At 48.5% G+C, this 21998-nt stretch overlaps 1 protein-coding gene across 2 annotated transcripts in view; it reads left to right on the top strand.

The window, feature by feature from the left end:
- LOC133026879 (disco-interacting protein 2 homolog C-like) overlaps nt 1-19651 on the top strand; it is a 35691-nt gene extending 16040 nt beyond the window's left edge. The window contains exons 7-38 of one of the 2 annotated variants that reach the window (XM_061093863.1): nt 220-339; nt 1299-1496; nt 2055-2146; nt 2453-2563; nt 4091-4214; nt 4369-4478; nt 4886-4988; nt 5106-5170; nt 5392-5485; nt 5613-5732; nt 6231-6345; nt 6991-7130; nt 8110-8246; nt 8994-9202; nt 12817-12931; nt 13072-13273; nt 13413-13513; nt 13601-13681; nt 13989-14112; nt 14205-14326; nt 14442-14553; nt 15019-15128; nt 15471-15601; nt 16103-16271; nt 16788-16980; nt 17620-17627; nt 17682-17743; nt 17835-17892; nt 18731-18805; nt 18912-19086; nt 19169-19292; nt 19399-19651. In XM_061093863.1, coding sequence (XP_060949846.1) covers nt 220-339; nt 1299-1496; nt 2055-2146; nt 2453-2563; nt 4091-4214; nt 4369-4478; nt 4886-4988; nt 5106-5170; nt 5392-5485; nt 5613-5732; nt 6231-6345; nt 6991-7130; nt 8110-8246; nt 8994-9202; nt 12817-12931; nt 13072-13273; nt 13413-13513; nt 13601-13681; nt 13989-14112; nt 14205-14326; nt 14442-14553; nt 15019-15128; nt 15471-15601; nt 16103-16271; nt 16788-16980; nt 17620-17627; nt 17682-17743; nt 17835-17892; nt 18731-18805; nt 18912-19086; nt 19169-19292; nt 19399-19651 — 3953 coding nt within the window. The remainder of the gene's footprint in view (nt 1-219; nt 340-1298; nt 1497-2054; nt 2147-2452; nt 2564-4090; nt 4215-4368; nt 4479-4885; nt 4989-5105; nt 5171-5391; nt 5486-5612; nt 5733-6230; nt 6346-6990; nt 7131-8109; nt 8247-8993; nt 9203-12816; nt 12932-13071; nt 13274-13412; nt 13514-13600; nt 13682-13988; nt 14113-14204; nt 14327-14441; nt 14554-15018; nt 15129-15470; nt 15602-16102; nt 16272-16787; nt 16981-17619; nt 17628-17681; nt 17744-17834; nt 17893-18730; nt 18806-18911; nt 19087-19168; nt 19293-19398) is intronic. The other variant, XM_061093862.1, reaches the window with a different exon arrangement.
- The last annotated feature ends 2347 nt before the right edge of the window (nt 19652-21998 follow it).

The raw sequence follows: 21998 nt of genomic DNA, 5'->3' as shown, positions 1-21998 counted from the left end.
AACCAGGCTGTTGATGTCACTCCCCTAGATGAGCAGATTCACTTTTATTTTTTTACCCCTTTACAGATTAAACACTGTTTGTTCTTCATTCAGGTTCTTTCATTTGATTATGTCATATCAGTTTGGCTCTTATTGTTGTTGATGAGACTCTGTGGGAGGTTGTTGCACCTCTCCTCTCTCTCTCTCCACTGTCTGACGGTGTCTTTGTGCTCTGTGCAGGTGTCCCGGTCAGCAGTCGTGTGTCGGCGAAGATCCAGCAGCTGGTGAACACGCTGAAGCAGCCGCGCCGGCCTCCGCTCCGAGAGTTCTTCGTGGACGACTTCGATGAACTTCTAGAAGGTTAGAATCTGTCTTTGTGTCGACATGACTCGTGAATCTGTCTGATTTAAATTGCTCAATCTCACACGTTGGAGTTGCACAGATTATGTGGATCTTTCCTTGTGACTGAAGTCAGAGGCTGCAGGTGGAGGCTGAATTAAGCAAATCTGCAGCAGTGAGGAAGGTGGAGGGATTTCTTGCAGATCAGTGGAGCAGCAGTCGTAGAGCAGGAGGAGGCTGGCGGTTATAAAACCCTCTAATCTGAAAGTATGTGTCGGGTGGGTGCAGCAGAGGGTGATGCATGATGGGTAGGAGCTGCCGAGGCACAATACCGGAACCGGCCACCAGGTGTTTTCAAGCTGCGATTCGTAGAAACAGTAACAGAGTAAAGAATCATTTCCCTCCAGGGTCACGTGGATGTTAGGGACCAGATGATCTTCAGCGCAGTTCTTACACAACACAAAGTTCTTCTGAAGTTTGTGTCGTAGGAATCTGGAGCCCAGAGATCAGTGCAGATCTTAATGTCTCTGCTCGTTCTTTCACCATCTGGCTGCGTTTTCTATCTTTGTCTCCTCGTTTCAAGTCGCTAATCTTTCATTGTCGTCTTCAGAAACCTCATCTTCTGGAAAAGTGGTATTTCTCCAGGTTTCTAGCAGAGTTTGGATTCATTTTAAGCGAGTGATAAATATCTTCGGTGTGGTCATGGGAGATAATGTGGAGCTTGTGGGTTGATATCGTGTCTGAGACCTCCAGTTAACTCTGGATCCATTTTTTATGACAATGGCTCAAGGTTGAATCCCCCCTCCCTGGTGCTGCCTCCCTCTGAGGCTTACTGCCAAATAAACTCAATATTAAAGTAGAATTCATCCGTCCAGAACCTTCACAGCAGTGTGTCTGGGGTGTGATCACAGCTTCCTCAGCGCTGTCTCACTGGAGCTCGATGTTTCCATGTGACACGTTATCTGTCTTCTCCTCTCCAGTCCAGCAGCCGGACCCCAACCAGCCACGGCCGGAGGGGGCGGAGATGATGCTGGTGCGAGGCGAGGCGCTGGGGGTGGTCACTAACTGGCCCCCCTCCCTGGAGGCGGCCCTCCAACGCTGGGGAACCATTTCTCCGAAAGCCCCCTGCCTCACCAGCCTGGACACGGCAGGCAAGCCCCTCTACGTGCTCACGTATGGTAAGAATCACACGACATGTTTCTTCCAAACACAGACGTGGTCTCATATGAGTGAAGTAGAATAAGATAATAAGGTTAAATCAGGAAATATAAATTATCTGACTCCACATTTGATTTCAGCTTCAAAACCAGATTCTAAACCTGACCACAGTTTATTTTCAGTATGTATCAGTGAGCACAGACTGTGTTTTGTATATTTTAGGATTAATCTGTCGTCAGATCCCTCGAAGGAAGAATAAAATCAGACAGTTCCAGCATTTTATGACTCATCTTTTCTTTATCAAGGACTTTCAGTTGAATCCATGAATTGGATTTCTTCAGGCCTGTGGCCGACACCCTCAGAGTGTGGGAGCTTAAAACAAAACCTGCATTAGACAACTCTTACTTTTGATTATAATCCACTGAAAAGGATAATCTTTAGTGACCTCTCCCGCCAGCTGAAAATTCTTAAACGGCGTCACTGCAGACATTTCTTTCTTCTTTTATCGACTGTGTGTCCTCGAAATAGACAAAGAACACACACACACACACTCATATCCTGTGTCCTGCCCCCTGCAGGGAAGCTGTGGTCTCGCAGCATCAAGCTCGCCTACAACATCCTCCACAAACTGGGCAGCAAGCAGGAGCCCATGGTGCGACCGGGGGATCGGGTGAGTCACATGCCTCCGCTCCGCCACCGTTCACAGGTTGTGGTTCCTCGTCTTTGTGCTCATTTCAGTGCGGCAGTGTTGTTGTTGTTGTGTTTGACCATGTTGTAACGAATCAGCAATTCATGCGCTAGGAATTTTTAAATTCAGCGGCTGTATCACAAACCGCCAATAACGAAGAAGAAGAACAGATATTTTATTTATAACTGTTGTGAAGGAATTTGTTCCTTGTTGCTCAGAAACTGAGTTTTCTTGCTCGTGATTTACTTTTTCTCAGACTCCACATGCTGTCCTCTCTCCCTCCTCTAGGTGGCGCTGGTGTTCCCTAACAACGACCCAGTGGCCTTCATGGTGGCCTTCTACGGATGTCTGCTGGCCGAGGTGGTGCCCGTCCCCATCGAGGTGCCCCTGAGTCGCAAGGTACTTCATGAAATCCACCCATTAGTCCCATTAACAAGCTCCGCCCGGTCGTCCGGCTGTGCTGCAGAGTAAATCAAGTGCTCTTCATGATCATGTGTCATCGCTGCAGCTCAGCTCAGTTTGACACTGACGCCCTGGTCCTCAGGATTAGGTCAGGAAATGTGTAAAGTTGAATCTCTTTGCTCTAAACTCCTGCTGTGTTTCACTCGGCCTCTTTTCTCTGTGATGAGGAATTGAAACAACGTGTTGGATCTTCAGTCTCAGCTGTTTGGCAGCAGGAAGCTTTTCTGATGAATTAATCCTGTCTGAAGCAGAAGAACTCGTCTGGAACTCAGGATGTTTGATACGGAGCCGTCCTGTTTCTCTGCCATCGCAGGAGAAGCTGTTGTCTGGGAATAAACACGTCTGATGGATGGAAATCAGTGATTTGACCAAATGCTTTTTTCCTATTCAGCCGCCAGTGTTATTTCTTTACTTGAGCTCAGTTGGCCGTTTGCAGTGTTATGACCAGTGCAGTGTTGGCATGGTTACACAGTGATTACCTGCTGCAGCAGAAAATGCCTTTTGCTGCACGTCGGTCAGGAACCCCCCCCCACCATTCTGCATTCGTGCTGCAGGATTTTCCATAACATTTCTTCTTCTGCTGGAGAAGCAAGGCAGCAGCAGTGCAGCAAACGTCACACGTGCTTATGTAGACGTGGAATTTTACGTCTGTTTCCTCCTCTTAAAGGGACTCTTACCTTTGTTGCATTTGAGAATTACAGCACATTCGAATCATCCCGCCTTCCTCCAATGCCCCACCCCCTCGTTCCCATCCGCGGTGTTTTTTCTTTTGTTTTTCCCCCTGGGAGCGGCTGTTTCAGTACGCCGTGGACCACTTTGGTCTGCCAACGTCAGTCGCTACGATCGCTACGGTCGCTACTCGCTACTGTCTGCCGTGGAATCAAAACAAACCCTATAGTTGAGGACGCGCCTTGATGACGCGGGCCCGAATGCGCCAGAAGAAGCAGACGGGCTTCCTGTCTGTTTCCATGCAGCAAACAGACAGGTCTGTCGGCCAATAAGGTCCTTCGGTCCGAAGAATTTTATTGGTTGAAGTTTTCACTAAATATTATGAGAGTGAAATAATTGTTTGCCTTAACTCCTGGTGGGTCTGTCTTGCATTTTAGAGTGTCATTACCTTATTAATACCAATTTAACCTTATCCACAAAAAGTGTAAAAATGCAACAAAGGTAAGAGTCCCTTTAATATATATGTATTTATATATATTATTTTTCTTCACAGCTCAATAACTTCTCATGTAAACATCCCAGAATCACAGTTAATTAATAAAATAAACACTTTCAGTTAAACATACAAGCACAATATAGTGAAATTATTCAGTTTCGTTTACCGTGGCCGTTTATTAAATTAACATTTACTGTATGTTAATGAAAGAGTCAACTTTTGTTTTCTGGATGTACCTGCACGTTTTCTTACCAACGTGGTTGGGTGTGGGGGTGTCCCTTGCCTGTGTCGTCCAATAGGATGCCGGCAGCCAGCAGATTGGGTTCCTGTTGGGAAGCTGTGGCGTTACCGTGGCGCTGACCAGTGACGCCTGCCACAAGGGTTTGCCCAAGAGTGCAACAGGAGAGATCCCCCAGTTCAAAGGTCAGAGGGGAAATCATCCATCATGGCCGCTTTGTGAAGGCTTCTCCTTGTTGTTGCTCTTTCTCTCGTCTCATTAGTTGCGGTGAAATAGAAAACAACTGAGTATTTGAATATTCATGTTCTATATTATCATATTCTCTCTCTCTCTCTGCAGGTTGGCCCAAGCTGCTGTGGTTTGTAACGGAGTCGAAGCATCTGTCCAAACCTCCCAGAGACTGGTTCCCTCACATCAAGGATGCAAACAACGACACTGCTTACATAGAGGTCAGCCAACACACACACACAGACACACAAACACACACACACACACACACACACACACACACAGTGAATCAGTGTCCTCTTCACTGCAACAGAAGCTGAGTCGTCAGTTTGTCTTAAATTCGAGCTGACATTGTTTTCCGGCTACCTCACAAATCACTGGGCTCTAATAATAGAAATACAAATAATACAACTTCATTATTATAGAAAGGTTATTTGGTGTTTTACAAAATACAATGAATAAAACACAACTAAAAAAACATCAAACATCCATTAAAACCAGTTAAAAATCTGGCATTTTCTGACTTTTATGTGAAAATACATTTTAATAAATCGTATATCTTCTAATTTCTGTCTCCACTCCTTCCTCTCGTCTCACTTCATGGATCTGTCTGTTGTTTTCCTCCCAGTATAAAACCTGTAAGGACGGCAGCGTGCTGGGGGTCACGGTGACGAGGATCGCGCTGCTCACACACTGCCAGGCGCTCACGCAGTCCTGCAGCTACACTGAGGGTATGCACACCCACACACACACACACACACACACACACACACACACACACACAGACACACACACACTCCTACACAGCTACTGATCATCTAACCTTTTCTCCTGTTTTCTGTCTGTAGCGGAGACCATAGTGAATGTTCTGGACTTTAAGAAGGACGTGGGCCTGTGGCACGGCATCCTGACGGTAAGATTCATCCTCTGCAGGTCAGAGAGTATTCTTCTCCCTCTCGTCTGAAGGTGGCGCTAGAAACACTCCTGTTACTACAAATGAAAGATGTGCAACCCTTTATTTTAATGTTCTTACAAGTTGTGGAGCTTTTCATGACAAGAGGAGTTTTAGCAGGTGTAACAAGCTGCTGGTGTAGTGTCTCATTTTGTGTGCGTCTGTGTGTGTGTGTTGTGCAGAGTGTCATGAACATGATGCACGTGATCAGCGTGCCCTACTCGCTGATGAAGGTCAATCCTCTGTCGTGGATCCAGAAGGTCTGCCAGTACAAAGGTCAGTCACACTGCACCTGCCACTCGGCTCAGTCAGTTCACTCCATTCAGCTGTCCGTCAAATAGAGTCAATGCTAATGTGGTGCGTGTCTCTGTGTGTGTGTGTGTGGACCCTCCCCCCCCTGCAGCCAAGGTGGCCTGTGTGAAGTCCAGGGACATGCACTGGGCTCTTGTGGCCCACAAAGACCAGAAGGACATCAACCTGAGCTCGCTGCGCATGCTGCTGGTGGCCGACGGATCCAATCCCTGTAAGCTCCCACTCCACAGAGCGAGAGGTGTATCCTCTGGGGAGGTCGAGAATCTGGGTCATTTCACAGGAATAGAGTCTTATGTGTCCAACTACACACATTTCCTACAAAAAAATGTTTTTTAACCCAACTAGAGTGGGACCAACGGATATGTAACCATTAGAAACCAGGAACCTAAATAACTCAACTGCATATTTTAAAGATTTGCAGACGACATCATATTTACATTATTGTTACTGGACAGTCTCAATTCATTTCCACGACAACTTACAGACATAGAAATGTAGTTTTTCTTCTGCTGTGTAATATCTCTCATTTTGTTAGAGTTAGACAGGAAGTAGCTCCCTGTGATGGATTAGCTGGATCTTAACTGTAAATTCAAAAGAACTGAGTTCAAGTAGTAAAACGATTTTCCTCGTCCAAGTTGTTTTACAGTAAAAAGGTTTCAGCCCCGAGAGAAAACACTTGTGACAGTTTGTGTCTGCTTGTGTCCGTCAGGGTCGATCTCCTCCTGCGACGCCTTCCTCAACGTGTTCCAGACCAAAGGGCTGAGAGCCGACGTCATCTGTCCCTGCGCCAGCTCGCCAGAGGCCCTCACAGTGGCCATCAGGAGGTACACACACACACACACACACACACACACACACACACACACACACACACACACACACACAGTAATTTCTACTTTACATACACTGATTATGCAAACAAGCACAGAATCACAAATATGCAAATGTTCACACAAACACATCCACAGAGAAGAATCAGTAAACACTACATCACTCAAAGTTCTTAATCAATACAACCTGCACGAACATGACTGATCAATTAAAAGCAAATAAATCAGTATTTCACCTATAAACTACTCATTGAATATATATATATATATATATGTATTATGTATGTAATTTTGAAGGAGACGTGAGGTTTTTTTTGATTTGCGTTCCTATTTGTCTTTTGTAAATGTAAAAGTTCCACAGAGTTAAAAAGCTGAAAGTCTCTGGTAAAGAGAGTTTGGTGTTTATGTTGAACAAATCTCATTGGTTTATGAAATGGGTTTAAATATGTGTTTACTATATTAAATCACTTTATTATACCTAAAGTACCTGTTTACCTACTTAGGCAACTTTAGAATCCAATCAAACTATATTTGTACCATCACCATTTGTCTCACAGGGCCTAACAAGGGGCCACTTCCTCTGTCTTCAGGGTTATTGTCTCTTTATATGTGACCTGAAGCTGTGTGTGTTGTGTGCAGGCCGGTGGAGGACAGCAGCCAGCCCCCGGGACGAGGGGTCCTGTCCATGCAGGGTCTGACCTACGGGGTCGTCAGGGTGGACACAGAGGAGCGTCTCTCTGTCCTCACCGTGCAGGACGTGGGCACCGTCACACCAGGAGGTCTGTGTGTGTCTCTGTGTGTGTGACTATGTGTGTGACTGTGTGTGTGTCTGTGTGACACAAAGAAAGTCTAATTGAGACACTGGGATCAGTAAAGTTTTATCATTTTTACATCAATTAACAAATGTGTTGCTCATAAATCTTCTCTCCACTTAAAAATTCAATCATAATAGTGTTTTAGTCCATTATAATAATTAATGCATTGACAAGTGCCACCGAAATAACATAGACTCAATGTGAGTAATAAAAAAACTCTGTGTTTAATTAATAACAAACACAAATTCCAGTTATATATATATATATATATTCTTGATAACTGTGCAGTGAGTTTCTCATGTAAATAGGATTCAGTCATGATGAAGTGACGGTCTGTGTTTTATAATCCATAAAGACGCAGTAATCTGCGGAGGAGAACATGTAAACCCTGCTGATCAGACGCAGACGCTGCCACAGCCAATCAGAACATTGCTGTCACAAATTAAGCTCTCACTTGAACTCACGCCACCCGCTGTTCATCATGGGAACTGCACCGCAGAGGAGCCTGAGTTGAATTAATGAATCTGTCCGTTTAATCGAAAGCTGTCGGAAAGGGACGGGTTTATTTTCCTCTGGCGTGAGTGAAGAGATTCAACATCTGGAAAATAAAGCCTGAGATTTGTCGCTGAATCACTGGAAACTAAACAGTGGAATTTTTGTTTCCCAGTGACCTAATCAGAACCATCACTGAAAATATTCTGGCATTTATTCGTATGTTCAGATGTGAACCTGCTGCAGAGGTTCAGTTTAAACCCACTCACTGAAGTCACCTGGTTTCTGGTGGATGCAGACGTTTGAATTGGGTCAGAACAAACCTACTTTAAGATGAGATTCTAAGTAATGAGACGCGTGTTTTTTTAACAGGTGCATCTGGATGAATAATGTCACAGTTGGTATTAACTCTGCGTTTCCTTTCTTTCCTCTTCTCCCCTGGTTCTCCCAGGCCTGGTGTGCGTGGTGCGGCCGGAGGGCGTCCCTCTGCTCTGTCAGACGGACGAGATCGGCGAACTCTGCATCTGCTCCATCGCCACCGGCACCTCCTACTACGGCCTGACTGGCATGACCAAGAACTGCTTCGAGGTGAAGGGGCCGGCGTGTTTTCTGCAGACGTAGCCGACCTCAAACCCTGACTGAGATCTTCTCACTCACACTGATTGTTGATATAATTAACCGTAAACACCGTGTTAACACCACAGCATGCACACTGAACCCATTAAGGTTGAATGTGTTGCATCTCTGCGAAGTTCCCATGGAAGTGAAAATATCGTCTTTATTCTCTTACATGTCATCGCTCCCAAAAAGAATTACAGCTTTTCACGCTTGTCTGTTTGTTATGACACACAAGAGGAATCCTGGAGTCTCCACAGATTCTCACTTTCATAACCTGAGGATTATCTTCTGGATTAATTAAGCGCTTGAGTGAAGAATGTTGTGAACAGTTCACGTCTCAGGTCCCTAAAGCCTGACCTCATTTCACCAATCTGAACAGATTAATATCAGAGACAAATAAGATTTGAGAAAATTCTAAGCATCTTATGTCTAAAACATGAATATTTGAGATCCTAGGTGAATTCCCTTTTATATTCTGGGTTTAGTGATAGTATTTCCCATCTTAGCCATTTTAATTCTCTTTTTAAAATCTTCTGAATGTAACAGTGTCTGCAGCATGAGCCCAACCATCATATCTGCTTTATTAAAACCTGCAGTGAGACATTATCGACATAAAAGTTAAAAATACAACCATATCTGATCCTGGCTCTGTCATGCAGCTCCAGTGCTGGCCGGTTGCCATAGCGACTGCTCAGCTGAACGCCTGTGTGTTTGCAGGTTTACCCGGTGAGCTCCAGCGGGGGGCTGGTCAGCGAGTACGCCTTCGTGCGGACCGGCCTGCTGGGCTTCATCGGCCCCGGCGGCCTCGTCTTCATCACAGGCAAGATGGACGGACTCATCATGGTGAGCGGGCGCCGGCACAACGCCGACGACATCGTGGCCACGGCGCTGGCGGTGGAGCCGATGAAATTTGTCTACAGAGGAAGGTGAGTGGGACAAAGAGCCGAGCGTTTTGGAGTCACACTGAGAATCAGATGAAGAGTCTTTCACATCATTCACATCGAACCTGGCTCGTTTACTCTCAGGCTGATAGATGAGCAGAGTCCTTCTCATGATTAATAAAACATCACTCTCCTCAAACTGTCCGTTGCTGCAGCTCCTCCTTTCAGCCTCTGTCTGAAACAATCTCAAATTGGTGATATTTGTTGTGACACTTGGTTCAAATGAACAATGCGGTTCCACAGACAGGTCAGTTATAAAGAGCTGTTGAGACGAGGGTTTCCACCAGTGTGGCCGTCATGATGTAATATTTTACTTTACCCTGGACGTTTATTGCTGTATTGATGGAAGACAGGAAGCTGAGCCTCTCCTCCGGGAACCGGCCTGATGAAATGCTTTCAGAGTTTCATCGCAGGCTTCACAGAATGACTCACCTGTTGCTGCTGAATAAAAATCTGGAAGAGATTCTCAGTCCTGATCTAATTTAGAGCCTCAGTGACATCAGGGAGTGATGACTGATCTGTAGCTGATATTTATATCACTGGTTGGCAGCTTGGGATTTGATTCAGTATCCTGTTCAGCTGCTAAGTTAAAAAAAATTGAATAATTTTCTCTTTACGTTGACGGACGATTGCTTCATCTGTGAAAACTTTAAAAAATAGTAAAAACAACTTCTCTGAACCGATGTTTAGTTTGTTTTGCTAATTGATCATTTGACTGCTCGTTACCTCATGTTGAGGAACGACCACCGAGAGAAAAGGTCAGATCAGCTCTGTTGACCGGTACTTCTGTGCTTCATCCCTCCTTCCTCCCTGCTTCCTCCCTGCTTCCTCCCTGCTTCCTCCCTGCTTCCTCCCTGCTTCCTTCCTGCCTCCTCCCTGCTTCCTCCCTGCCTCCTCCCTTCTTCCTCCCTGATTCCTCCCTTCTTCCTCCCTTCTTCCTCCCTGCTTCCTCCCTGCTTCCTCCTTGCTTCCTCCCTGCTTCCTCCCTGCTTCCTCCCTGCTTCCTCCCTTCTTCCTCCCTTCTTCCTCCCTGCTTCCTCCCTGCTTCCTCCTTGCTTCCTCCCTGCTTCCTCCCTGCTTACCCCCTGCTTCGTCCCTGCTTCGTCCCTGCTTCCTCCCTGCTTACTCCCTGCTTCCTCTCTCCTTCCTCCCTGCTTCCTCCCTGCTTCGTCCCTGCTTCCTCCCTGCTTCCTCCCTGCTTCCTCCCTGCTTCCTCCCTGCTTCCTCCCTGCTTCCTCCCTCCTTCCTCCCTGCTTCCTCCCTGCTTCCTCCCTGCTTTCTCCCTCCTTCCTCCCTGCTTCCTCCCTGCTTCCTCCGTGCTTTGTCCCTCCTTCCTCCCTCCTTCCTCCCTGCTTCCTCCCTGCTTCCTCCCTGCTTCCTCCCTCCTTCCTCCCTGCTTCCTCCCTGCTTCCTCCCTGCTTCCTCCCTGCTTCGTCCCTTCTTCCTCCCTGCTTCCTCCCTGCTTCCTCCCTGCTTCCTCCCTGCTTCCTCCCTGCTTCCTCCCTGCTTCCTTCCTGCCTCCTCCCTGCTTCCTCCCTGCCTCCTCCCTTCTTCCTCCCTGATTCCTCCCTTCTTCCTCCCTTCTTCCTCCCTGCTTCCTCCCTGCTTCCTCCTTGCTTCCTCCCTGCTTCCTCCCTGCTTCCTCCCTGCTTCCTCCCTGCTTCCTCCCTTCTTCCTCCCTTCTTCCTCCCTGCTTCCTCCCTGCTTCCTCCTTGCTTCCTCCCTGCTTCCTCCCTGCTTCCTCCCTGCTTACCCCCTGCTTCGTCCCTGCTTCGTCCCTGCTTCCTCCCTGCTTACTCCCTGCTTCCTCTCTCCTTCCTCCCTGCTTCCTCCCTGCTTCGTCCCTGCTTCCTCCCTGCTTCCTCCCTGCTTCCTCCCTGCTTCCTCCCTCCTTCCTCCCTGCTTCCTCCCTGCTTCCTCCCTGCTTTCTCCCTCCTTCCTACCTGCTTCCTCCCTGCTTCCTCCCTGCTTTGTCCCTCCTTCCTCCCTCCTTCCTCCCTGCTTCCTCCCTGCTTCCTCCCTCCTTCCTCCCTGCTTCCTCCCTGCTTCCTCCCTGCTTCCTCCCTGCTTCCTCCCTCCTTCCTCCCTGCTTCGTCCCTGCTTCCTCCCTGCCTCCTCCCTGCTTCCTCCCTGCTTACCCCCTGCTTACTCCCTGCTTCCTCTCTCCTTCCTCCCTGCTTCCTCCCTGCTTCCTCCCTGCTTCCTCCCTTCTTCCTCCCTGCTTCCTCCCTGCTTCCTCCCTGCTTCCTCCCTGCTTCGTCCCTTCTTCCTCCCTGCTTCCTCCCTGCTTCCTCCCTGCTTCGTCCCTTCTTCCTCCCTGCTTCCTCCCTGCTTCCTCCTTGCTTCCTGCCTGCTTCCTCCCTGCTTCCTCCCTGCTTCCTTCCTCCTTCCTCCCTGCCTCCTCCCTGCTTCCTCTCTCCTTCCTCCCTGCTTCCTGCCTGCTTCCTCCCTGCTTCCTGCCTGCTTCCTCCTTGCTTCCTCCCTGCCTCCTCCCTGCTTCGTCCCTTCTTCGTCCCTGCTTCCTCCCTGCTTCCTCCTTGCTTCCTCCCTGCTTCCTCCCTGCTTCCTGCCTGCTTCCTCCTTGCTTCCTCCCTGCCTCCTCCCTGCTTCGTCCCTTCTTCGTCCCTGCTTCCTCCCTGCTTCCTCCTTGCTTCCTCCCTTCTTCGTCCCTGCTTCCTCCCTGCTTCCTCCTTGCTTCCTCCCTGCTTCCTCCTTGCTTCCTCTCTCCTTCCTCCCTCCTTCCTCCCTGCTTCCTCCCTGCTTCCTCCCTGCTTCCTCCCTCCTTCCTCCCTGCTTCCTCCCTGCTTCCTCCCTGCCTCCTCCCTGCTTCCTCCCTGCTTACCCCCTGCTTACTCCCTGCTTCCTCTCTCCTTCCTCCCTGCTTCCTCCCTGCTTCCTCCCTGCTTCCTCCCTTCTTCCTCCCTGCTTCCTCCCTGCTTCCTCCCTGCTTCCTCCCTGCTTCGTCCCTTCTTCCTCCCTGCTTCCTCCCTGCTTCCTCCCTGCTTCGTCCCTTCTTCCTCCCTGCTTCCTCCCTGCTTCCTCCTTGCTTCCTGCCTGCTTCCTCCCTGCTTCCTCCCTGCTTCCTTCCTCCTTCCTCCCTGCCTCCTCCCTGCTTCCTCTCTCCTTCCTCCCTGCTTCCTGCCTGCTTCCTCCCTGCTTCCTGCCTGCTTCCTCCTTGCTTCCTCCCTGCCTCCTCCCTGCTTCGTCCCTTCTTCGTCCCTGCTTCCTCCCTGCTTCCTCCTTGCTTCCTCCCTGCTTCCTCCCTGCTTCCTGCCTGCTTCCTCCTTGCTTCCTCCCTGCCTCCTCCCTGCTTCGTCCCTTCTTCGTCCCTGCTTCCTCCCTGCTTCCTCCTTGCTTCCTCCCTTCTTCGTCCCTGCTTCCTCCCTGCTTCCTCCTTGCTTCCTCCCTGCTTCCTCCTTGCTTCCTCTCTCCTTCCTCCCTCCTTCCTCCCTGCTTCCTCCTTGCTTCCTCCCTTCTTCGTCCCTGCTTCCTCCCTGCTTCCTCCTTGCTTCCTCCCTGCTTCCTCCTTGCTTCCTCTCTCCTTCCTCTCTCCTTCCTCCCTCCTTCCTCCCTCCTTCCTCCCTGCTTCCTCCCTGCAGGATAGCCGTGTTCTCTGTGACGGTTTTGAGGGACGAGAGGATCGTGGTCGTGGCCGAGCAGAGACCCGACTCCACGGAGGAGGACAGCTTCCAGTGGATGAGCCGCGTCCTGCAGGTAGGTCGCCTCCCAAACCGGGAGGAAGAGTACACTGATGATGATGATGATGATGATGATGATGATGATGATGATGATGATGATGATGATGATGATGATGATGAAGAGATGATAATCCCACTGTCTTCCTTCCCTCTCAGGCCATAGACAGTATCCACGGCGTGGGCGTGTTCTGCCTCTCGCTGGTCCCGGCCAACACGCTGCCTAAGACCCCCCTGGGTGGGATCCACCTGTCGGAGATCAAGCAGCTGTACCTGGAGGGGGGGCTGCACCCCTGCAACGTGCTCATGTGCCCCCACACCTGCGTCACCAACCTGCCCAAACCCCGGCAGAAACAAGCAGGTGAGAGACGCCGCTGTGAGAATACCCAGAGTTCCTTGCTTTTCTGAAGGGAAGGTGTTGTACTTGCTTAGTTGCTCAGTACTGTGTGTGTGTGTGTGTGTCTTTTGTGTGTGTGTGTGTCTGTGTGTGTGGGCTGCAGAGATCGGACCTGCCTCTGTGATGGTGGGGAATCTGGTGTCAGGGAAGAGGATCGCTCAGGCCAGTGGAAGAGATCTGGGACAAACTGACGACAACGACCAGGTGGGACACACACACACTCACTCACACACACACACAGACACACACAAAGAAGCACAGTCCGATCTGATGGCGTTGTGTGTTTTCTAGTTCCTGTTCCTGTCGGAGGTTTTGCAGTGGCGAGCTCAGACCACACCGGACCACGTCCTCTACACTCTGCTCAGCTCCCGGGTAACAGCTCTCACCCTGTTTCCTGTTTCACAAGCACTCATGTGACTGAGCCACAGCGCCCCCTGCAGCCACATGTGGTCATCAACTCTGTTTTTATAAAGAGGAAAATCATCAATGTGTTGAGTGGAGCTCTGAAAAAGCAGATTCTAGAATATCTGAGTAAAATAAAACTGTTATATTATTATTATTATTATATATTATTATATCCATTACTTTGAACAGGAATTAGCTTTTACACTTATTTGTAGCCTGAAGTTTATCAGTGATCTTTACACTCTTCTCTCCACCTGCCTCGTCTCCCCTCCAGGGGGCGGTGTCCAGCTCTCTCACCTGCCTGCAGCTGCACAAGAGAGCAGAGCGAGTGGCGGCCCTGCTGATGGAGAGAGGGGGTCTTCAGGAAGGAGACCACGTCGCCCTGGTCTACCCTCCAGGTGAGAGACTCGCTCGTCCCCACAGGTCGCCGACAGGAGCGTCACCGAGCGCTCACACCTCTGTCCCCCCCGTCCCTCTGTGTCTCCTGCAGGCATCGACCTGATCGCGGCGTTCTACGGCTGCCTGTACGCCGGCTGCGTCCCCATCACAGTGAGGCCCCCCCACCCTCAGAACATCTCCACCACCCTGCCCACCGTCAAGATGATCGTCGAGGTCAGGATGCTCCTCCTCTCCATGGATATCTGATCAGTACATTTTTAGAGAGTATTTGTTGTGGCTACGCTGAAGTGCAGCTGACCTCTGACCCCCCTTGACCTCCTCTCTCCAGGTGAGTCACTCAGCCTGTGTGATGACCACGGCGGTCATCTGTAAGCTGCTGCGCTCCAAGGAGGCCATGGCCACTGTGGACATCAGGAACTGGCCTCCTGTTCTGGACACTGGTACTGTGGCCTCTCTCTCTCTCTCACACACACACACACACACTCACACACACACACACACACACACATGGAAACAATTACTTCCTCACTTGTAGGGAGGGACCTTAAAGCTTCGTCCACTCTGCTCTGTTCGAGTTTTGCAACACATCAGAAACATCGGTTTCATCTGAACTGGTCATTTCTCAGATCTCCATGATAATAAAACCTTAACTTTTACTTCTCCCTTTAGAATCACAGGACAACAATCCATCAGTGTTTTTTGTTTCCATTCAAGTAAAACTGGAAAATTGTACAGAACATTTACCACAACAGGACATTTTTTAATTTCCCTCCATGACTGTTACAGCTGTAGTTGTATTGTGGGTTCAACTGGAGGTTAGTGTCTCTGAAATGAATGTAAGTGAACAGATTGTGTAATATAACAAACTGTGTGTGTGTGTGTGTGTGTTTGTGCGCTCGCTGCAGATGACCTGCCAAAGAAGAAGCCTCCAGCTCTCCATAAGCCGTCCAACCCTGAAGGCCTGGCCTATCTGGACTTCAGCGTGTCCACGACCGGCATGTTGGCCGGAGTTCAGGTCAGATCAGCGTTGATCCTCTCGTCCCGCCCCCCCGAACCCGCTCCTCTTCTCATTTACTCCTCATGGTTTAATTCCACCGGGAACAACAAACAGTGTAGTGCACACGGGAAAGATGGTTCAGAGATGTGTTACTGTGGAAGACACACACGTACATGTAGTGAGATACTCAGAGTTTCCCTCAGAGACACATTCATGTTTCAATGATGGAATAATAGGAAATGTATAAAACTATCACTAAGCAACAGCCTGAAGAACAGTTTGTGTTACTCGTGTATTAACTGTCCAACCTTCCGTCCTGTTGTGTTGTTGTGTGTCTCTGTCCTCACACCGACCTTCCAGACGTCCCACAATGCCGTGGGAGCCTTCTGCCGGTCGGTGAAGCTGCAGTGTGAGTTGTACCCGTCCAGAGAAGTGGCCATTTGTCTGGATCCTTACTGCGGCCTGGGCTTCGTCCTCTGGTGTCTCTGCAGGTTGGTGCAACCTTTAAATGTGTCCCCCCCTCCCATCACAAACAGACGTCCGCATACTTTTGGCCACACGATGTTAGTTCTTCACGACTTTCTCAGGTTTGAGATTCACCAGAGAAACGCTGCTTCATCTGCCGGGACACTTTTCACTACATGTTATACTGGAGCTGTGATTTATGTCAGAAAGTCGTCTGGTGTCCTTTAATAACACAAACAGAGAATCTCCTCAGGAACATTCATCTGTGACACCTGTCGTCTTTAAATCTTCTCTTCTGGCTCCGGAGCTCAACTCTGCTTTCTTCTCGGCTCATAAATTCTGAACTTGGCCTGAAAATCTTCTGCTGCTGAGTTAAAAGTCAAATCCGACTGCAAATCATCGTCAATATGAGAATATCCAAAGACCGAGTGCTCACATAAAGAGAAGTTTAATACCAAAGCACACACTACTGCTCCTGAAATGGACGATATACTGAATCTTTGTGTTTGTCTGTGTGTGGTCTGCAGTGTGTACTCGGGCCACCAGTCCATCCTGATCCCTCCGGTGGAGCTGGAGTCCAACCCGGCGCTGTGGCTGCTGGCCGTCAGCCAGCTGCGGGTGCGAGACACCTTCTGCTCCTACAGCGTCATGGAGCTCTGCACCAAGGGACTCGGCCTGCAGACCGAGGCGCTCAAGGTCAGCACGCCACCGCCGCCGCCGAGTCGGGTTTCTGATTCATCAACAAGCAGGCATTAGTCAGGGAGATTTAATTTCAGGAGGTTAGAGATAATTCACCTGAAGTAGACAAAGTGATGTCACTCTCCCCCTCCTCTGGAACCTGGTTCCTCCATCACTTCACTCCTCCTCCACTTTAATAACCTGACTGCGTGTGCTCGGCCCGAGGACACGTCTGAGCCTCTGATTGGTCGCTGAAGCAGAGTCGCTCACTTCATTTCAGTGATTATCTGTCTCTGCGTCTCCATGGAGACTGGAAGCTGAACACAGTGACAAGTCAACACGTTCTTTACTCACTGGACTGTTTTATTAGTCACTCACAAGTTTTTATTTCTCCACTCGTGAGTCACACGACACCTTCAGATCCGTGGGTTTAACTCCTACGGCTTAACGTGATTCTTAACTTTGTCCACAATCCAAGAGTCGGGCTCAGGTACAGAGAAGTGAAATGATGGAATGTGTGTGTGTGTCCTCCAGGCTCGAGGTCTGGACCTGTCCCGGGTTCGGGCCTGTGTGGTGGTGGCCGAGGAGCGGCCCAGGATGTCGCTCACTCACTCCTTCTCCAAGCTGTTCAAAGACCTCGGCCTCCACCCCCGCTCCGTCAGCACGGCCTTCGGCTGCAGAGTCAACCTGGCCATCTGCCTGCAGGTGAGATCCAACTCAGCTCCGGGCTGCAGCTGCAAACTATCTCAGTTTTCAATTCATAGTTTTTTTAGTCTTGCCTGTAAAATAATGAAAAATGTGCGAGGTGACGTCTCCTAATGTCAAAATCTGTTCACGACGATTTAAACAGAAAAAATACTTCTCATATTAAAGAGTCTTTATATTTTATTGATTGAATTTTATAGCTCAGAGCTTTTATTTAAATATTTGGCTAAAATAATTAAGATCCTTGTATTTAGATTATATCTACTTCCTCTTTTTTTTATTAGTTTTGTTTCATTTTATAGAAACAATAAAAAAAATCAGAAGAAGCTGGACATTTTATTGATTGAATTTTTTAAGCTTTTATTTTATTATTTGGCTAAAATAATTAAGATCCTTGTATTTAGATTATATCTACTTTCTCTTTTTGTATTTGTTTTGTTGCAATTTTAAAGATAAACACATGTTTTTATCAGATTTTTCCATTTTAGATAAATGTTTGAGGCAAAAACTTTAAAAACGTTTAAGGTTTTGGTGAAAAACACAAAACTGTTTCAAACCTATTGTTCTGTCGCTGTAATTCAAAAACATTTCTTACGTCTACAAGAGCAGAAAACCGGCTGTCGTCTGTTTCTCTGAACAAACTCGTGCAGCTCCAGTGAAGTTGATCAAGCTCACAGGTTCTTGGTCACATGTTCACAGTGTCTGTGTTGTGATTGGCTGCAGGGCACTTCAGGGCCGGACCCCACCACCGTGTACGTGGACATGAGAGCGCTGCGTCACGACAGGTGCAACGATCATCGCTCGTCACACATCTCTGACTCTGACTCTTCACCGATATACAGAAATATTTAATCTCTGCTCCTGTTTGTCCTTCAGGGTTCGGTTGGTGGAGCGAGGTTCTCCTCACAGTCTGCCGCTGATGGAGTCCGGCAAGGTGAGTGGGAGCCTTCCTTCCTTCCTTCCTTCCTTCCTTCCTTCCTTCCTTCCTTCCTTCCTTCCTTCCTTCCTTCCTTCCTTCCTTCCTTCCTTCCTTCCTTCCTTCCTTCCTTCCTTCCTTCCTTCCTTCCTTCCTTCCTTCCTTCCTTCCTTCCTTCCTTCCTTCCTTCCTTCCTTCCTTCCTTCCTTCCTTCCTTCCTTCCTTCCTTCCTTCCTTCCTTCCTTCCTTCCTTCCTTCCTTCCTTCCTTCCTTCCTTCCTTCCTTCCTTCCTTCCTTCCTTCCTTCCTTCCTTCCTTCCTTCCTTCCTTCCTTCCTTCCTTCCTTCCTTCCTTCCTTCCTTCCTTCCTTGTTCCTTGTTCCCTGAGAGACAGAACCCAGGGCTATTCTCTGCCAGTGCATGGTAGAAGTGAGACAGAGACACGACTGAAATAACCTCACCTCGATGGATCATATGGACACTGAGTAGAAACAGGAAAGTGTCGGATCTTTTTCTGGAGCCCGAGGAGACGTTCTTCATCTTCATCTCCCCCCCGCCCCCCCCCCACACTGCTGACACACACAGAGAAGAAGTCACGTTTCAGCGCCGGTCTTCTGTCGCTCCGCTGTTTCCTTTGACTCACGTGGGAGGAGAGAGAGAGAGAGAGAGAGAGATGGAGAGAGAATACTCTTCCAGTCTTTTTTTATTTCCTCTGCAACAGAACATGTGTCACGAAACAGAAAGAGGGAGGGAATGTGCTGAGCTGTGGTCGAAGAGGAAGATGAAGCTGTGATCTATTCATAGAGTTGTATTCATGAAGCTGTAACCATGACGATTGATTCTTTTCTTTTTTTTTAGATCCTGCCTGGAGTTCGGATCATTATCGCCAACCCGGAGACGAAGGGACCTCTGGGAGACTCGCACCTGGGAGAGGTCGGCCCACGTCTCCTCCTTTAATCTTCATCTTTTCTCTTGTTCTTTCCATTTCCAGTTTTATCTTTTATCACTGGCGTCAATTCATTTTTCTTTGTTTTCTCAGATTTGGGTGCACAGCGCTCATAACGGCAGCGGCTACTACAGCGGTTACGGCGAGGAGGTTCTCCAGTCGGACCACTTCAGCTCCAGACTGAGTTTCGGCGACACTCAGACGACCTGGGCCAGGACGGGTTATCTGGGTTTCCTGCGCCGCACCGAGCTCACCGACGCCAACGGAGGTCGGTTTGACTTCCTGCTCTCCACGTTAAACCCGCCGTCTTTGTCTCCGGAAACTGAAACTGTGGTTGTGTGTGTGAACAGAGCGACACGACGCCCTGTTCGTGGTGGGAGCTCTGGAGGAGGCCATGGAGCTGCGAGGGATGAGATACCATCCCATCGACATCGAGACCTCCGTCATACGGGCACACAAGAGCATCATGGAGTGGTACGTGTCCTCGGCTGGTTTCACTCGGCGCTCAGAGATCAGCCGCTGAAGAAAATCAAACATCAGATGAAAGGTGATGAAAGTGAAATGTGATTGTTTCCCCCAGTGCCGTCTTCCCCTGGACCAACCTGCTGGTGGTGGTGGTGGAGCTGGAGGGCTCCGAGCAGGAAGCCCTGGACCTGGTTCCCATGGTGACCAAGGCGGTGCTGGAGGAGCACTACCTGATTGTGGGCGTGGTCGTGGTGACGGACATCGGCGTCATCCCCATCAACTCCCGCGGCGAGAAACAGCGCATGCACCTCCGCGACGGCTTCTTACAAGACCAGCTCGACCCCATCTACGTGGCCTACAACATGTAGCCTGAGTGTGTGTCTGTGTGTGTGTGTGTGTGTGTGTGTGAGAGAGCGAGCATGCGTTTGTATGCCGTGCATATCGCCGTTGATGTTCATTCATTTCCCAAAATCAAGATGTACTGTATTTTTGAACCTGCATATGGTGAAGTCTTAAGTCGTCCGTTTTCTTTACAGTCGTGTTGTGCCGGTTGATTGACAGATTGATTGATTGATTGATTGATTGATTGATTGATTGATTGATTGATTGATTGATTGATTGATTGCTCAGTGGTGTCCTGACCATTTGTACACCCCCGCTCAATCTCGTGACCGTCACCAGGAGCCCGTCACTGTAGAAAGCCTTAGGGGAACACTGTGTGGAGAGGGAACCGGGAGAGTCAGTGACATCACGTCTTACTGGTCCAAGAGAGAAATCCCAGTTCGGTGGAATTATTTCAATTAGACGAGGGGCAGCCAGATTATTGTAAAAATATAAATATTGTACATAGACATAATAATCTATATGGAGAGGTACCTACAACACAAAGAGGTATAGTAGCCCCTATATGCAGCTCTCTCCACCTGCACCCTGTGTGTGTGTGTGTGTCTGCATCATGTGTGTGTGTGTGAGTGTGTTCATCTCTTTGTGTTGATGTGTGACAGGGACATTTTACCAGTTTCAATGTGAATTCAACAGATTTTAAACCTTCGACGATCAAATGTGAAAACATTTTTTATACCGGTTTTAAACGTTGAGAAAACGGCAAAAAAAAAACAAGATTTGAGTTTTCAGTGTCGCAGTGAAACATGTAACTGGCTCTAAAATCATCGACTGCAACTTTTCTAACTCTGGTTCAGAAACTGAAAGAAAGATAACTTTGTGTTTTTTCTTGTAATCATCAGAGTTACTGTGAATTCAGTCCCTCAAACATCCAAAGCATCGCGTCAAGCAAAGTGCACTGTGTGTAAATACAAGCAGAAGACAGAGTATTATTACTATTTAGAGCGTCGTGGTCGCCGCGGCCGATCGGAGCTGAGTCAGCACGTCGGGGGGGTGGGGGGCCTTCAGAGTCGCTCTCTGGATCCAGATGCACTTTAACCGCAGCAGCGTCTGGAGGCCGCTCGGTGCAAAGGGACGAAGTTTACAGTGAAAAGCTCCAATTGTAGCAATAACGCCCACGAGGACGTTCCTCGCTGCAGAGGTCAGAGGTCACGTCTCCAAACAAGCTGCAGAGGTCAGAGGTCACGTCTCCAAACGAGCTGCAGAGGACGAGTAATGTCAGAAAAGAGTTTACACTGAAGTTTCGCTGTCAGAGCAGCAGCTCGATTCAAAGAGACGAATCCCCAGAGAATCTGCTTCACCTCGAACATTCTTTTATTATGTTTTGTGTAACTATGCATCTTAATGTTTAGACTTCGACTCATTAACAGATGATTTTAAAATTCAAATCTGCAGCAAAACAGCTCATCGGCACTAAAAGAGCAAAGAGAAAAGAAATCGCTGCTGATTGAGCGACTTTCAATCTTTTATTTACTGAACAGTAGAAACACACAAATCTCAGTTGTTGTTTGAGGTTTTGTTTTAAACTTAATTTCGTTTTGTGTAGTTTTGAGTAAAGAGGAACTTTTACTGTCTTCCTGGAAATGAAAAGGAACAGAGAATGAAACCTGGGTCTCTTTCTCCCGTTTGCACAGAAGCAGCTCAGTGAAGTGAACGTCCTCTGGGCCTCGGTGCAGCTGCTGCAGCCTCAGATGATTTAAGAGAATTAAAAACTATATGAAATGTTTTAAAAGAAGAGTTTATTGGCTGTGAATCATATGATCGGCACTGACCTGTCGCTGCAGGTTCCTGAGAGACGCCCGGTGCATCGTTTGTTTACGTCCTCTCTGGATTGTCCCGCCCTCGTCTCGTCCTCCTGCTTCGTTCCTCTTGTCGATTCCTTCTCATCGTCTTTCGCCATCATTCGTCTTTTTTTATCAGAAGAAGAAGAAGAAAAAAAAACTTTATGCATATCAGAAGTTGCTTATTGCGCTTGTTTGGCTGTTTTAGCAGTTTGGGTTTGTTGGTAGCAGCGTAGCGGCCATGTTTCAGTCCCTGTGTGTGTGTGTGTGTGTGTAGCAGAGGATGTGGGACAAGAGGGAACTCCCATCAGAGACCCCCGAGGACTCGTCCGTGTGTTCAGGGTCCGATGGGAGAGAGACTGCATGGTGTGTGTGTCTGTGTGTGAGTGAGTGAGTGTGTGTTAGATGTGTGTGTGTATATTGTATGTAAATAGTGTTGATTTTGTACGGTACAAGTGTGTGTGACTTGTTTTGTACACATGATAAAAAGATTAAATGACACTTTTATAAGAGCCTGCTATTGGCTCACCGT

This window comes from Limanda limanda, chromosome 20, assembly GCF_963576545.1.
Source record: "Limanda limanda chromosome 20, fLimLim1.1, whole genome shotgun sequence".
Taxonomy (NCBI): Eukaryota; Metazoa; Chordata; class Actinopteri; order Pleuronectiformes; family Pleuronectidae; genus Limanda; species Limanda limanda.
Note: the sequence above shows the minus strand (reverse complement) of the source record. Positions and strands in the feature narration are given on the sequence as shown.